The following is a 15,193-nucleotide window of genomic DNA, read 5'->3' on the forward strand; positions in this document are numbered from 1 at the left end:
GTCAAATTAGTGTTTTTACAATTCTTAATGCATTTCCTATGTAAAATGTTGATAAAAGGGACCTACATAAATTTTCACCATAATATTTCTTCAAAACCCATTTATTTCATACAGTTTTTGTATTGTATACATTATTGTAACTTCATTTCCTATGACTTCTAGATATTTTGGTTGAAAATGTATATATAGAAAAAAAGACATGGATATACCGGCACCGATCATCATTTTTGAGTTGCGTCCCTTAACAGCTAAAATTGGTCAAGTGACTGGTTGATTGTTTTTATCATGTAATTGACTGAATTGATTGAAATACATTGTCATAAAAATATTGACATGGATTTATTTTTAACTTTTATTCGTAATTACTAAATGCTGATTCCTTCACACGACCTAAGAACTGTTCTCAGTCGGCATGGTCGACCTACCTTCCAGCATATGTCACATCTTTGCCCTTCCCAGCATACTGAGCATAACTATGGTAAATGACGACCTGTTTGCTCTTTGTCCCTGAATACAATGTACAACAAAGCCATTACTACTTTTCTTTCTTGCTGTATAGAAGATTCTACCCGTTGAAGGAAGTACACGTGCTTTTGTTTACCTCTATAACATACGCTTTACTGGTTTTCACCGCTTAGAGAATTCTACACGGGAGATCACTCTCAATCACTATTTTACAAGTGAAAAAACCCATGTATTAAACCTTTTTTCTCCGGAAAGCCCTGACTTGCCAATGTCCTTAATGAATAATCGACTATTCGACTATCAGTCGAATGGACCGACGATCGAATAATGAAACGACATTCGAATATTATTATAATTTAATAAATGCAATAAAAGAGTGATAACGAGATGGAATTCTCATCAGAAATTGAGAAACCACCTTCCTCAGAGACAGTCGATAAGGTTATTTTCCTCAACAAAAACGGTTGATTTTCCATGTACGCATAAAAAGTACAGTAATTATAAGTGCTACACAGCTTCGAGAATTTTTTTGGTCAGTAACGGCCTGTGTTGTTTTTGTAATAAATAACCCACCAATATACTGGGCTTTGTTTGTAAAAATATTAATTAGACTTGATCTTATGCCATGTACCCATTATCTTTTGTTATTTTAAGATTGCTTAAATGCAAGGAACAAACCATAGCTGTGACATGTTTTGACACTTCGATAATTATTACAACAATTCGCTTCGAATTTAAACTGTTTTAAGGACTTTTTGATAGCAGCAATCAATAATTGAATAATCATTATCTAACTGTTTAACAGTTTCATAGGCATCTTACTCGTGGATAGTGTGAGATTAAATACCCCCCCCCCCCAATTTATTTCATAAAAAGTTTTTAAAAAATAACGGCTGGCAAATCTTTAATCTTGCTAAAATAAAAACTGACTGCATGTACAGACCGATTTATGAATTCAATTGACGGGGAAATCATACATTTTGGGGAATTAGGTGTCTAAATTCATTTCATTTACTCATGCTATCCACGCGTTGTAAGTTGCATTAATGTTAATTTTAAACAGATTTAAGAAAAAAGGTTTTGGGGTTATAAATACGTCATGTACGGAAGCGTATTAGTGCCACTTGGACACTTTATTTTTTTTTAATTTCCACACTTTAATGTGTAAATTTTACACTTTAATGTGTAAATTTTACACTTTAATGTGTAAATTTTACACTTTAATGTGTAAATTTTACACTTTAATCTGTAAATTTTACACTTTAAACTGTAAATTTTACACTTTAAACTGTAAAATTTACACTTTAATCTGTAAATTTTACACTTTAATCTGTAAAATTTACACTTTAAACTGTAAAATTTACACTTTAATGTGTAAATTTTGCACTTTAATCTGTAAAATTTACACTTTAATGTGTAAATTTTACACTTTAAACTGTAAATTTTACACATTAATCTGTAAAATTTACACTTTAATCTGTAAATTTTACACATTAATCTGTAAAATTTACACTTTAATCTGTAAATTTTACACTTTAATGTGTAAATTTTACACTTTAATCTGTAAAATTTACACTTTAATGTGTAAATTTTACACTTTAAACTGTAAATTTTACACATTAATCTGTAATATTTACACTTTAATCTGTAAATTTTACACTTTTATCTATTGATTTTACTATTTATACTTAATTTTATATTTCACAGAAGCATGGAGCCATTTCTACGGAAACGAGGCGTTGACGAAGACACTTTAAGAGCTCTTAGGGATCAAAAGGTAAGCTATTTGACTTTGTTAATAACAATGTGATGAAATATACTTGAATGGTAGTTAAAATAAGGTGAGTTAAGTAAAAAGTTCTAATGTGAAAAATTATCTGCATTTGATATGTATGTTAGATGTACAATATGTTTGTTAGAAGTACAATATACCGGTAACTGCACTATATGGACTTGTATATTTTAACGCTAGCAACATAAATTCTAGCAAAAAAAATACGTGCAATAAAACTGCTACACGTAGTATTAAACTAATTAACATTGATAGATTTTATAAAAGCCACTCTTGTCCCTAAAATTTAAGTCATAAGGAATAATTTTGCCTATAAAATCTTAAAGGTTGACGCCAGAAAAACTGCATTTAATATTGCATCACACTTGAGATGATTTCAGTATATTATATAGTTGAAATTAACATGATCCTGAACATAATTATAAACCTACTTTCGTTTTCGATAATGTACATTGTACTCCGAGATAAGTGGTCGAAATACTTTGTCGGCTCAGTAAATCAGTAAATAGTAAATGATATTTATTAACTCTTTATTTATCATTTATTTATTAAAAATATTTTTTAAATGTTTTCTTTCTTAGATGGTCTCGACATAGTGACTTCGTTAAAGATATTACAGCCAAATGTGTAGAGGCTGGTTTTTTAATGTACGTAGCGGGAACGGAACACTGTTTACAAAATCAATTAATTTTTTCCCGGTTTATGAATATCAGATATATTGTACACACGTCTATATAGTTTTACCCGAGTTATGCATGTAATAGCAGGTATACAATTTTGCTTTGCAAAACTCAAGATGCTGCAGGCGAACATTTTTAAGAGAGAAAGAGAGAGAGAGAGAGGAATTATCTCATTCTTTAGATTTTTGCATTAAAAAACAGGCATATAATATAGGGGGGGGGGGGGTAGAATGAAAAGATCCATTATTAGATCCCTGTCCGAGAAAACAAGGCAACAGCTATTTACTTTCACTACAAATTCTGAGAAGTAGTACTTCGGAGTGTTTTCAAAGTACATTTTCTTAGGACTATAAAATACAAAATAAGTGAGACGTAAAAAAATGAAGATTACCTGCTCCATTGACTAATTCTGTGATTTTTGGACCTAAACGTATTGTAAGATTTTGATAAATTTTTTGGATTACAAAATTATGACTTTTTTTTAATTGTCAGTACAAACAACTCGGAAAAATATGGTATTGCTCTGTCAATATTTGCATCAATTTTATTACTCACTCTTGCGCGGACCTTAATCTAGAGTACATGTACTGTAAAGCATAATTAAAAGCTCGTATTTATGCATGTCCATCCGTTCATCCTTCTGTCCGATCGACTGTTATTTAAACAATTAAATCCTTTCTTTGGTTGTTATTATGGGAATTAATGTCGCAGCTGTTGCAGAAAAAATACATAACCCGCGTAAGCGGGTTTTGTAATTCTTTTCTGCAATAGCTGCGACGTTAATTCCCGGACTAACAACCAAAGAAAGACGTTTTATTGTTTATATTTATATCTGTATAAAAATCATTTGAAGTAGGATTAAAAAGATTAACTATTGTATTATTGATATGTACGCCATAGTACATTTCTGGAACAGTCACTGATCAAGAAATCTGCATGTACAGGTGATATGCCTAGTGTTGTTCATGAACTAATAAACGGCAATGGTTTTCTTCAGAAATAAAGGAGAAAATATTCAGCGGATGTAAATATACCTTATATCTTGCTTAGAAGAACAGCATTTTTAAAATACAAGGTTTACCGAAATTGTTTCCTTTGAACGTCACCTTTGACCAACTTTTCAAAATACATCATAATGCCATATTACACGTATTCGGTGACCTTAACTGATACATGTTTACAAGTATGTGTTGTTTGGCGAGTTCACGGCCTGTTAAATGTTCATATGTTAAAAATATCTGATTCATCATAACACCCACTTGACCTTAACCCTTGACTTATTTTTCAAGAATTCTTCAAATCTCGGGGATCATATGAATAATCTTGATGTTGCCATCTAATGTCGGCCTGGAATTATACTATGTAAAATCTTTTTAGTTTTATATATATAGAAAATTTTGTATGTTGACATCGCTGCAAATAACTAATTTGTGATCCTCGACTGACTCCGCATCTGGCCATGCTTCATTTAAAAGAGGTCATTGTCGATTGTACGAGACATCCCAATAGATTCGAGTGGCAAATCAGTATTGTGTGATTTATTTCCAGAAGCTCGTCCCCGACGTCGAACATTTACGGACTCGGGAGACAGTATATCTTCGACCTTAACAGGATCAATTCATACGGTGTAAAAAGGGAGGTTATTAGTCCCCTATAAGTCTTACCAGAGGGGACTATAGGTTTCCTTTTCGTCTGTCTGTCCGTCCGTCTGTAACTCCGTCTGTCTGTCAGTCTGTCTCACTTGGTTTTGGGCACTTTTTTTCTAACCGCTTGCAGATATTGCGATGATTTTTGGTATGTGAGTCTACCTTGATGAATTATAGATTAAGTTTGCATTATGATTTTTTGACGGAATTACGGCATTTTCAATTTTTAATGGGAACCAGATTACACTTGCCGGTAGGTGACTAGCATTGCTAATGCAATTCTCTCAGAATGCTTGTTTTTTTTTATGAAGAAAAAAAGTTATTTCCTGTTAGTATATCTTTAATGTAGAGGTATCGAATATTATTAAAACTTATATTATATCGAGTAAGTGGTACATGTACGCGGTTTTCTTTTCTTTTTTTTTAAGTTTAATGTCCTGAAAACTTGGAGGTTGTCATTTTGGACAAAAGTAACAGAGAATATTTTTTGTAAAAAAGAGACTTTTATTTGCTGTAACTATTCCAAACAGTGCATGAAAACAATAGATCGGGTATGATGTAGTGTTTTATTTTTAATTAAATGCTCTGAAAAATCCGGATATGTAATTTTGAACATAAGCCACTGAAAAGCAAATTGCATAATAAATCAGAAATAAAAATATATTTTACATATGAACATACATAGAAATATTGCATATTTTTATAAATCGTGAAATTTTAATACGTATTCTTATGTATACATTTATTATCAATAATCTATCACTTAAAAATCCATACATCAACTCTGACACTCACATCTATAGAGTAACCCGATCTCCCGGGCTGCAATTAGTTTTTTTTTTTTTTTTTTTTTTTTTTTTTTTTTTTTTTGTTAAATAAATTTTATTTAATTATTCATTTTGACTTGAATTTCCATGGATTGTTACTTGTATATTAAATATTATTTACTGCAGTTTTATACTCATAGGGGCTTGTCTTCCGGATTGTTAAATGTAAAATAAATTCAATTTTGAATATACTTCAAATACACTTAAAAATAGTTACAATAAAGATTATGACATTTTCAGTACCACACCTCTATACATAAATTCTACAAGGGACGAAAGCTCTCATCTTGGAAAAAATACCCCTCACGCACTTCAGCACCTATTTCTGGACTCAAAAGCATTAATTTATTTCGTTGTCATGGTTCTTTCCCCTACAGTGATAATTTTCCTAAATATTGATGTGTCTGTCAGTCATCCACACAAGTTTGTTCAAATCCTGACCACTTGGGATAGGTTCAATAATAGGCGATCAAAGTTTAACCTAGGAATATTTTAAAAATTTCGTCAAGAAGAACAAACTTTAAGCTTAGATTAGTTATATTGATTTGGAAGCATCCTCAGTAAGTGTAGATTAAAACTTGCTCAAATTGTGATCCATGGAAATAGGGGACCATAATAGTTGATTAAAGTTTTACACAGTTATATTCCCTCTTAAACGGCAAAGCATTTATAAGTCATATCGATATGAAGCCATCCTCGGGTAAATTTATTTTAGTTCAGATCAGCCCCCATTCCTCGGGAATAGGTTGAAAGTACCATAGGAGATCAGAGTTTTACAATGAAGTATATAGGAAGAAATCTCTAAATAATTGGCAATTCATGCACTCTTAAGGTATTCCATCCCTAATAGCAACAGATTCAATGAAATTGAATACATATCAGATGTGTACATGTAGGTGTTGAATACTCAGTATATTTAGACGTAATTCCAATTAATTTTATTACTATAAGCATGTAAGAATGGGATGTGTTCTAATATATGACCCTGAATTTTGGTAAGAGTTATACTCTCTATTTTTAATTAATTAAAAAAACAACAATTTTAAAAAAAACTTATCTGGTAAAAAAAAATTCGTTTGTCATTCTTTTTCTAATGTTTTAATACATTTTCCACCTCAGTATTTATTGATATTCTTAATTATTTAAATTTATTTTTAAAAAGCACTTGTCCTCGCTTGATTCAGTGCAATTTTTGTTAATTTATTACTGCTTAGTTAATTACATTTTTGAACTTTCTCTCGGTAAATCCTTTTCTACTGTAAAATGCTTTCAGAGTATAATGTATGTTATGGACATTTAAGGATAGAGAATTTGGTCCTATTAGGGACGGAAACCCTTAATCGTGTAAAAAAAAATCAAATATTTCTAAGTTGCGGGATTTTTTTTCGTCGATCTTTGGTCAATGGTTGGGCTAAATCAGAGATCCAATTTTTGCAAACTAAGGAAAATGTGGACAGGAAATTAAAATCTTCTGCAGAACAGCAGGATCATTATACTCATATTGATATGGAAGCACATTATTGTACATTTTGTACGTTTTGTACATTCCATTTTGAGAAAATCGTAGTTCCAATAGGTCTAGGTATTGGTCCATAATGAAGTCAACATTTCTGTGATAATTATTATTTCTTTTAAATCTGAAGAATAGTAGGGAAAAAGTGATCATTGAGATTTATGAACCTCTTGTAGATTAAACATGATATCCGAGGAGCAAATTCATACACTTATGATAATAATCATATTTTGCAGATAGACGAAGATGCTGTCCGAGGCATGACGGATTCAGATTTATCGGAATACCTCCCGAAGAAAGGAGATCGATTTGCCTTAAAAGACTTTCTTACCCAAGCATTCAATAAACCGAAAACAAGAAAATCCAGTCTGATGGATCGATTAAGAGATCGACTACGAAGTAGCAGGGCCAACTCTGCAGAAACGTGTACTGATGATCCAGAATCCACCGTAAAGAAAATTCCCAAGTTAAGTGCTAAGAAAGAAGTACATAAAGTTCATCTTGGGTGGTACCACTTCGATAAAAAGAAGAAGGTTTATCTGCATGTAAGAGCAAAGGCAGGAGGAGGAAAAAGAACATTGATGTTAAACAAAAACATGAACAAAGAATCCATTATAAAAGAATGCTTGGATCTTTTTTTCCCCAATGGGAAAAGTCAGCATGGAGAACTGAAGAACATGGAAGTTGAATTAACAGATTTCCAGCTTAAACCTTTAGAGGATGAAGAAACAACCTTGGGTGATATAATAGACAAGGCTAAACTACAATTTATCCACTTTTACTTACGCACCAGACTCCAAAAGCAAATTTCAGATGATAGTGATGATGATGAAAAGCAGAAAGAGGAAAAACGTGAACAAAAGTTAAGTACAATAAGCACATTGCCAATATCATGTAATGCTAGCGAGAAGTGTAAAGAATCCAAAGATGAACCAAATGAGATCAGTGAAGGAGCTAAAAAAAATGAAGAAGACCCAAAGTCTAGTATTTCTACCCCTTCGACAATTCCATGTAAAGATAGTCAACAAACTACAGAATCAAATGACAAGCAGGTGGGGAGTATTGTTGGAGACGAAGGTGGTGTCCTCATGAAACTACGTTCTTCTAATCCCAGTTCAGCAGATGAGAATGGCAGCTCACCATTACCTGACCCTCTTTTCTTTCCAGTTTGGGAAGACAGTTTGGAGGAAGTGGCCTTCACACACGCTGAGCCAATATTACAAACTGTTCGTGAGCCTAAAGAATTTGGAATTATTGTCCACAGGGGTCAAGTTCTGCGAGAACTTATCAAGATATTCAAAGACAACCCAGATGTTGACTTTACAAAAGACATCATAACTGCCACCATTATTCTTCCAAATGGGGAAAGAGAACAGGCTTATGACAGTGGGGGTGTCATGAGGGATATGCTGACTGAATTCTGGGACGACTTCTATGAACAGTGCACCACTGGCACAAATTTGAAAGTCCCATGTCTACGCCACGATATGGAGGCGGCAGATTGGAAAGCTGTCGGAAGAGTTATAGCATTAGGATGGATTCTTCAGAAGGTGCTACCCATTCGACTGGCTCCAAATTTTCTAAAATCGTCGTTGTATGGAATTGCTAGTGACAGACTTAGGGAAGAATTTCTTCAATTCATTCCCAGCAGTGAAAGTATGGTTCTTTCCAGTGCACTTGAAGGCATGGAAAATGTCGAAATGGACGAACTTCTTGAGATCCTTTCAACTCATGATTGCAAAGTTAAAGTAACGAAAGATAATTTGGGAGCAGTTATTGATCAAATAGCGCATTTGGAAATGGTTCAAGAACCAGCATTTATCAGAGAATGTCTTTTTGAGGTGCTTATAACTTACGAACTAGTTATGGATGTTGAAAAGGAGTTTCAGAAAATCACACCTACATCAAAGAAATTAATTTCGTCCCTTGAATGCGAAGAATTAGAATCTGATTCCTTCAAATATCTCAAACGATACATCCGTGAAATTGACACGGATACAAGGATGCTGCGCACCTTGCTTCGATTCTTAACAGCTAGTGATCTCATGCTGTATGATTCGGAGGGAATTTTTTTTCAAAATTCAAGTCAAAATAGTTGACCTAGAGGGCATTGCAAGGAGACCTATTGCGCATACTTGTGGGAGAGTTTTAGACCTACCGAGAATATACGAGAGCTACACAGTTTTCAAGGCTGAAATGAATGCAATACTTAATTCCAACATTTGGGTTATGGATTTTGCATAAATTTGAATTTCGACATACATTTGAACGAAAGAGTAGATCTTTGTTTACTTTGTTTACATGTAACACAAAGAACAATTATGATTTTGCTTAGAAAAGGCAAATACTGTATTTCACACTGATTAAGTTAAATCAGCCACTTTATGGAAGTACTAATATGAGAAAATCATAAGTACATTTTATCATTTTTAGCATATAAAAAATATCTGTCTTTTTTAGTTCGTTGCAAATCTGGATTTTATTTTTCTTTGTTTCATGGAGGATTTTAGACTTTCCAAGAATGTTCGAAAGTGACACAGTTTTCAAGATTGAAATGAATGCCATGGTACTTCATTCTGACATTTTGGTTATTGATTTTGCATAAATTTAAATTTCCACATATAACTGAACGAAAGAGTAGTCGTAGTTCTTTGTTTTCATGTAACATGAAGAACATGTTTTCGCTTAGGAAAGGCAAAAACTATTTTCTGGCTGGCGAAATTAAGTCAATCCATTTTTGAAGTACGATTTGAGAAAATCATGAGTACATTTTGTCATTTTTAGTTTATAAAAATTCTGCTTTTAAAGTTCGTTGCAAATCTAAGGATTTTTAAAAATTTTGTTTCATGTTTTCTTACATTTTATCATTTCATTTTTAGTTTATTCAGAAAATGTTTATTCATACCATGCTCATACTAGAAAGTTTGGCTTTTCAAGAATAAAAAGGACTATCTAATTAATGTGCACATTGCTTGCTTCATGCTTAAAATTTAAAAATGTTATTATTCAATACCTATACCTTTTGGGCATGAAGTTAAATTAATGAACAATTTCTATGACAATCTATGACAACACATGAAAGTAGAAATACTTTAACATTTACTAGTAATTGGTAATTTGCCGGAAAAAACAATATTTCTATATAGAGTCAAATGTTTGAGCGCCAAATGAAGTTGTATTCAGTTGATGCGCACAACAAACCAAAAATATTTTATATATATTCATTGCGCACAATAACGGAATCTGGTTGTTGCCAGGTAGAAAAAACTATTTATCTGGCGGCCGCCATAAAATTCTTTTCTACCTGGCACCTACCGGCTTCCTTACACAATAACTGAAATGATGGTTATAAATTTAATTTGAGAAAGCAAATTAATCAAGCAGTCTGTGAAGTGAATCAAAGATAAATCATTATTTGTTTCAATTGTATGCGCTCATGAATTTATTTAAGGAAGCTCTAAACACTAACAAAAGGGTGCTTTTTGGACTTGGAGAAAAATATATTTACAGATGAGCATATTGAGACTATTTAATTCATTTTTAACATAGGGTACCTGACAATTTACTATTCGTGAGCAGAAATCACTGTTGTTTACTTACACTGGGAAAATTAATGGAAATAATGAATTCAATTACTTATTCTTGGTCAAATATTAATAATACTAAAAATATTTTAATCTATTGCAAATTGTTTAATTAACTGTAAATAACCATTTTTTTCTTCTATCTTACTTCTAAGGGCAGATCACTCTAACTGCAATAAACTAACCCTATAAATACATGTAAAACTCTTTTGTGTGCAGTGTTTAGAGATTCCTTAATACGGACAAGGATTCTACGGAAGCCGGCAATAAGAATATATTTTTGGCGTCCGCTAGATAAGTGTTCAGCGCCTGTCAATGCAATATCTGGCCGCCAGATAAAATTTGGGTTAACCATACACGTACGCTTGATTAAGTGCTACACATACATACTTTCGGTTTTATTCCTACACTGTAACGTAAGCAAATTACATGTAGTTAGGTCTGAAATTATCATTAATGTCTGACTAAGAACATGATTTTAAATTCTTTGACCAATATTAATAAAAAAAAAAAAAAGTCATTGAATTTTCCTTTTGAATTCTACCTGGCACCTACCGACTTTCGTAGGATTCAATTATTGAGAGCATGCTTCCACATTAATGTTGAAAAAATGATATTTGAATAAATGATATTTTCATATTCACTTATGATATACTACATATATTATTTATGCCGCCCCGAACGAAGTTATTGGACATATGTTATAGTTTCACCTAAAGTTATAGTTTGTTATAGTTTCACCTAAAATTTTGTCTTGGGGAAATCTCACAGATAGCTAAATTAATCGTAAAGAAGTGAAGCAGTGTTGGTTATCAAAGATATAGCTGAGCAAGCAAGCTTTAATACTTCAAAATTTCAGTGGTGCCGTGGAGACAGAATAAAAATGAAAAATTTAAATTTCATTCTTTATTGCAAACTGAAATGCCATTTTTAAAAAAAATATATTTATTATCAAATTTACCAAATATCTGATTTAATAATAGATTTTATAACAGATTAATCATAATAACCGTATTTATGTTACAAATCATTATTAAAAGCTGCTTATCCAATATACAGCAATATACAGCTGCATCCAATAAACGACATGTATCTAGGCTATAAAAGAAAAAAGAGAATTTATATTATTTATCAAATATACATATTGTATACAAGCACAGCGTTACAATTGCAGTCATAAATTGCTTCTGATATCCTCTCTGAGAAAAATAAACAAATTTTGCATGCTTTCTGGGTCTTGGGGCAATGCAAAATTGTTTTCTTCCATTATACACACACATAAATCTTTAATTAATGTAGAGCATGGCATTTCTGGCATTGGCTGTAATTCACTTTCACAAATATTTACTTCATTTTCGTTTATTTCAATACCATAATCCACGGTATCAAATGCGCTCGGCATATGATGTAGAAGAAATGGTCTACCACATCTGCTTATTCCTTGTCTGTATCGCCTAATCCTGTGACGGTTCCAGATAGAACTTATGTCGTCTAAAGTGTCCTACAATAAAATAACCCTACATGTACTTTTCTCAACTGGATTTTTTTGCTTATTTTTTAATAAACGAGTCCAATACTGAGAACAGACTAAAGTCAAAATTGGTAATTTAATTTTTGAGTTTATTGGGAAAAAAACAAAAGTGTAACTGGTATCATGTGCAGATCGCTACGCGATCATATTGTATCGCTATAAATGCTGTAGATCATCAGAATTTTTTAAGACCAGCTGCAGCTAATCCTATAACGCCTGAAGGGGACTTGGTCACATACCAACTTCAAGTCGTATATTCCAACGGACTCTCAAAAATTTTGTAATTTCTTATCTATAAAAAATGCACTACAGTGTATTTAGATTCCCATATGGAAATGCAACACGACATACAAGTACGACATCATGTGACTTTCTAGACCTTCGATGTGTCTCGTGCCGTTTGCCATTCGCAAAAAGTCACATGACCAACTTCATTTCAAAGAAAATTAAATGCTATTTTGTCAGTGTTGTCATATAAAGAAAGACAGTTGCAAATGTAGGTAGATATATTATCTTGAAACTTTTTATATATTTGTTAATTAACCATTAAAATGGTCAAAATAAACATTTTGAAATGTCTTTTCTCAGTCATGGTCTTGAGACCTAGTTATAAGCTAGCGCACCGCACACAGTTTCAAATACATTCTAATTTTCAATGTAGTGAAATTTTCTGTAGATTTGAAAGGAAGTGAATGGGCATTTTACCTGTACTAGTTGTAGAAAACAAAAGCGAGATATTTCTTGGTCTAAATATTCTCCGTCATGGAAACCACTTTCAGTAAGCTCTTGAAAAAAATTCATCCAGAACTGAATTCCCTGTCGTCGTATCATTCCCCATAAACTCTCAATTCTTTGGTTATTTATGCTTTTACCGTACAAAAAACTTCTTTCTCCAGCATGTTCATCTTCGTGGTTTCGTCGGAGAAACTTATGAATTGTTTCAATGTAAACGTTTTCGGTTCCCATATCAGCTCTTACACGTCTTGGGCATACCCCATATTTCCTGATACTCTCCATGTAATAGTGAGCAATAATATTTGGATTTTTATTAGACCCACCAGCTTTCAACCAAATAATTTGACGTGAAAATCCATCAATACAACCATGGATTTTTATTCCATACCTTGAAAGTTTATCGTATCCGTCGATATGCCAGACTGAGTTTGGACCTTTAACAGAGTATACCCGTCTTCTGAGTCTTCTCTTTTTTCTGTACTCAACACCTTCTGGATCTATAATATGCAACAACCCGAGGACTGTGTCTTGGTCAACAACAAATCCCCTTTCAAGACACTTTAAGTGCAACCAACGATATCCGTGCATTTGGCCATGCATTTCACATTGTTCAAGTATAAATAACGCTATCTGAAGAATATCACTCTTATATTTCCGTCGGTAAAGTCCCAGATTCTTTGTTATTCTTTTGAGTGTACGAATTCCTATGTTATATCCATGTAATTCATCCAAACATTTAATTATTTCACTGTATTTAAGGCCCAGTTTGAAATACTCTCCAATTAAATATTCCCGGTCCATACCTTCACAACAGATTATTTATATGAATAAGAAGATGTAAAAAAAAATAACCCTCTCTTTAAAGTGTAAATTTTACAGATTAAAGTGTAAATTTTACAGATTAAAGTGTGAGAAATTTACAGATTAAAGTGTAAATTTTACAGATTAAAGTGTGAAATTTACAGATTAAAGTGTAAATTTTACAGATTAAAGTGTGAAATTTACAGATTAAAGTGTAAAATTTACACATTAAAGTGTAAAATTTACACATTAAAGTGTAAAATTTACACATTAAAGTGTAAAATTTACACATTAAAGTGTAAAATTTACAGATTAAAGTGTAAAATTTACACATTAAAGTGTAAAATTTACAGATTAAAGTGTAAAATTTACACATTAAAGTGTAAAATTTACACATTAAAGTGTAAATTTTACACATTAAAGTGTAAAATTTACACATTAAAGTGTAAAATTTACAGATTAATGTGTAAAATTTACAGATTAAAGTGTAAAATTTACACATTAAAGTGTAAAATTTACACATTAAAGTGTAAATTTTACAGATTAAAGTGTAGAAATTAAAAAAAAATAAAGTGTCCAAGTGGCACTAATACGCTTCCGTAGTCATGTACTAGTGAAGTTTGAAATAAAATTTTATTATAAGAAAATGTTCCGAATATTCGACTATCGTTCGAATAATGCAATCGAATAATCGACTAAGGAAAATACGTATTTTGACATCCCTAATATATATATATATATATATATATATATATATATATATATATATATATATATATATATATATATATATATATATATATATATATATATAAACGAAAGGAACAATTAGTATGAAAAACGTCAGTCAGCTTTGGACTTAATGATAGATTGTATTTGCTGACAAGGTCATTGTATCGACCATAGAATTTGCGAAATGATGACTTCAAACGAGACTGTTGATACCCTTGTTTCATCAACTTGTTTGTCAGTAGCTTGCCTCGTTTTAGAAGTTGTTTGTACGTGGAGCATATTCTGGCGTATCAAATCAACTGGGAGATATAAACCCCATATGCATGTGATAAGGGTATATTGCTACATGAGTAAGGAAAGTTGACGATGGAAAGTTGAAGTCATGTTTATCAAAAAGTTTTGTTGTTAGGTTATTACTAACGTCTTTTTCTAGTAAAATATCCAAATATGAAACAGATGTGTCAGACTCTGTGGTGTCTTGTGTGGGAATTCCAACAGATTGTTGGAAGACCTGATCTTCAAAAACTGCATAGATATTGTCAATCAGAAACTCGAGCATCTTTTTAATATCTATTTCAGAGTACTTATGTGTACAATCAGAATGTTTATTAACAAAATAATTTTGCAAATGACCAATGACAAGGTAAGTAAATTTACGAGTTCTATTTTTATTTAAAAAGCACCTGTCTATGATGTCAAAAAGCATACGTATATAAAATACCGTGTAAAAAGTGGGCTACTCGAGTATCCAAAGAAAAGGGAAAGTCGATGTAAATTTGAATAAAATAATTTATGAATTCAGTAAGTCTTATGATTAACAGGAGGCGAAGAGTACTCAAAAATTACACTTTTCAAAACAACCATTCAAAAAATTCCGTCAATGGAAA

At 31.9% G+C, this 15,193-nt stretch overlaps 1 protein-coding gene across 1 annotated transcript; it reads right to left on the minus strand.

Moving 5' to 3' along the window:
• Positions 1-11,569: 11,569 nt before the first annotated feature.
• Positions 11,570-13,549, minus strand: LOC133191494 (uncharacterized). The gene is made up of 2 exons (XM_061327244.1): positions 12,744-13,549; positions 11,570-12,008 (listed from the first exon to the last, which is right to left on the minus strand). The coding sequence occupies exons 1-2, from the start codon at positions 13,371-13,373 to the stop codon at positions 11,682-11,684; spliced, it is 957 nt and encodes a 318-aa protein (XP_061183228.1). The 5' UTR covers positions 13,374-13,549; the 3' UTR covers positions 11,570-11,681.
• Between the last annotated feature and the right edge of the window lie 1,644 nt (positions 13,550-15,193).

Source organism: Saccostrea echinata, unplaced genomic scaffold (genome assembly GCF_033153115.1).
Source record: "Saccostrea echinata isolate AGI-Se365-2 ecotype Australia unplaced genomic scaffold, CSIRO_AGI_Sech_v1 ptg000023l, whole genome shotgun sequence".
In the NCBI taxonomy this organism is placed as follows: Eukaryota; Metazoa; Mollusca; class Bivalvia; order Ostreida; family Ostreidae; genus Saccostrea; species Saccostrea echinata.

Excerpts from the sequence above, each read along its gene's own strand:
- LOC133191494 (XM_061327244.1), bottom strand. The coding sequence starts at position 13,373 with ATGCATGGCCAAATGCACGGATATCGTTGGTTGCACTTAAAGTGTCTT. Across the intron at positions 12,009-12,743 it reads GTTTTCTACAACTAGTACAG|GACACTTTAGACGACATAAG; the intron begins GTAAAATGCCCA and ends ATTTTATTGTAG.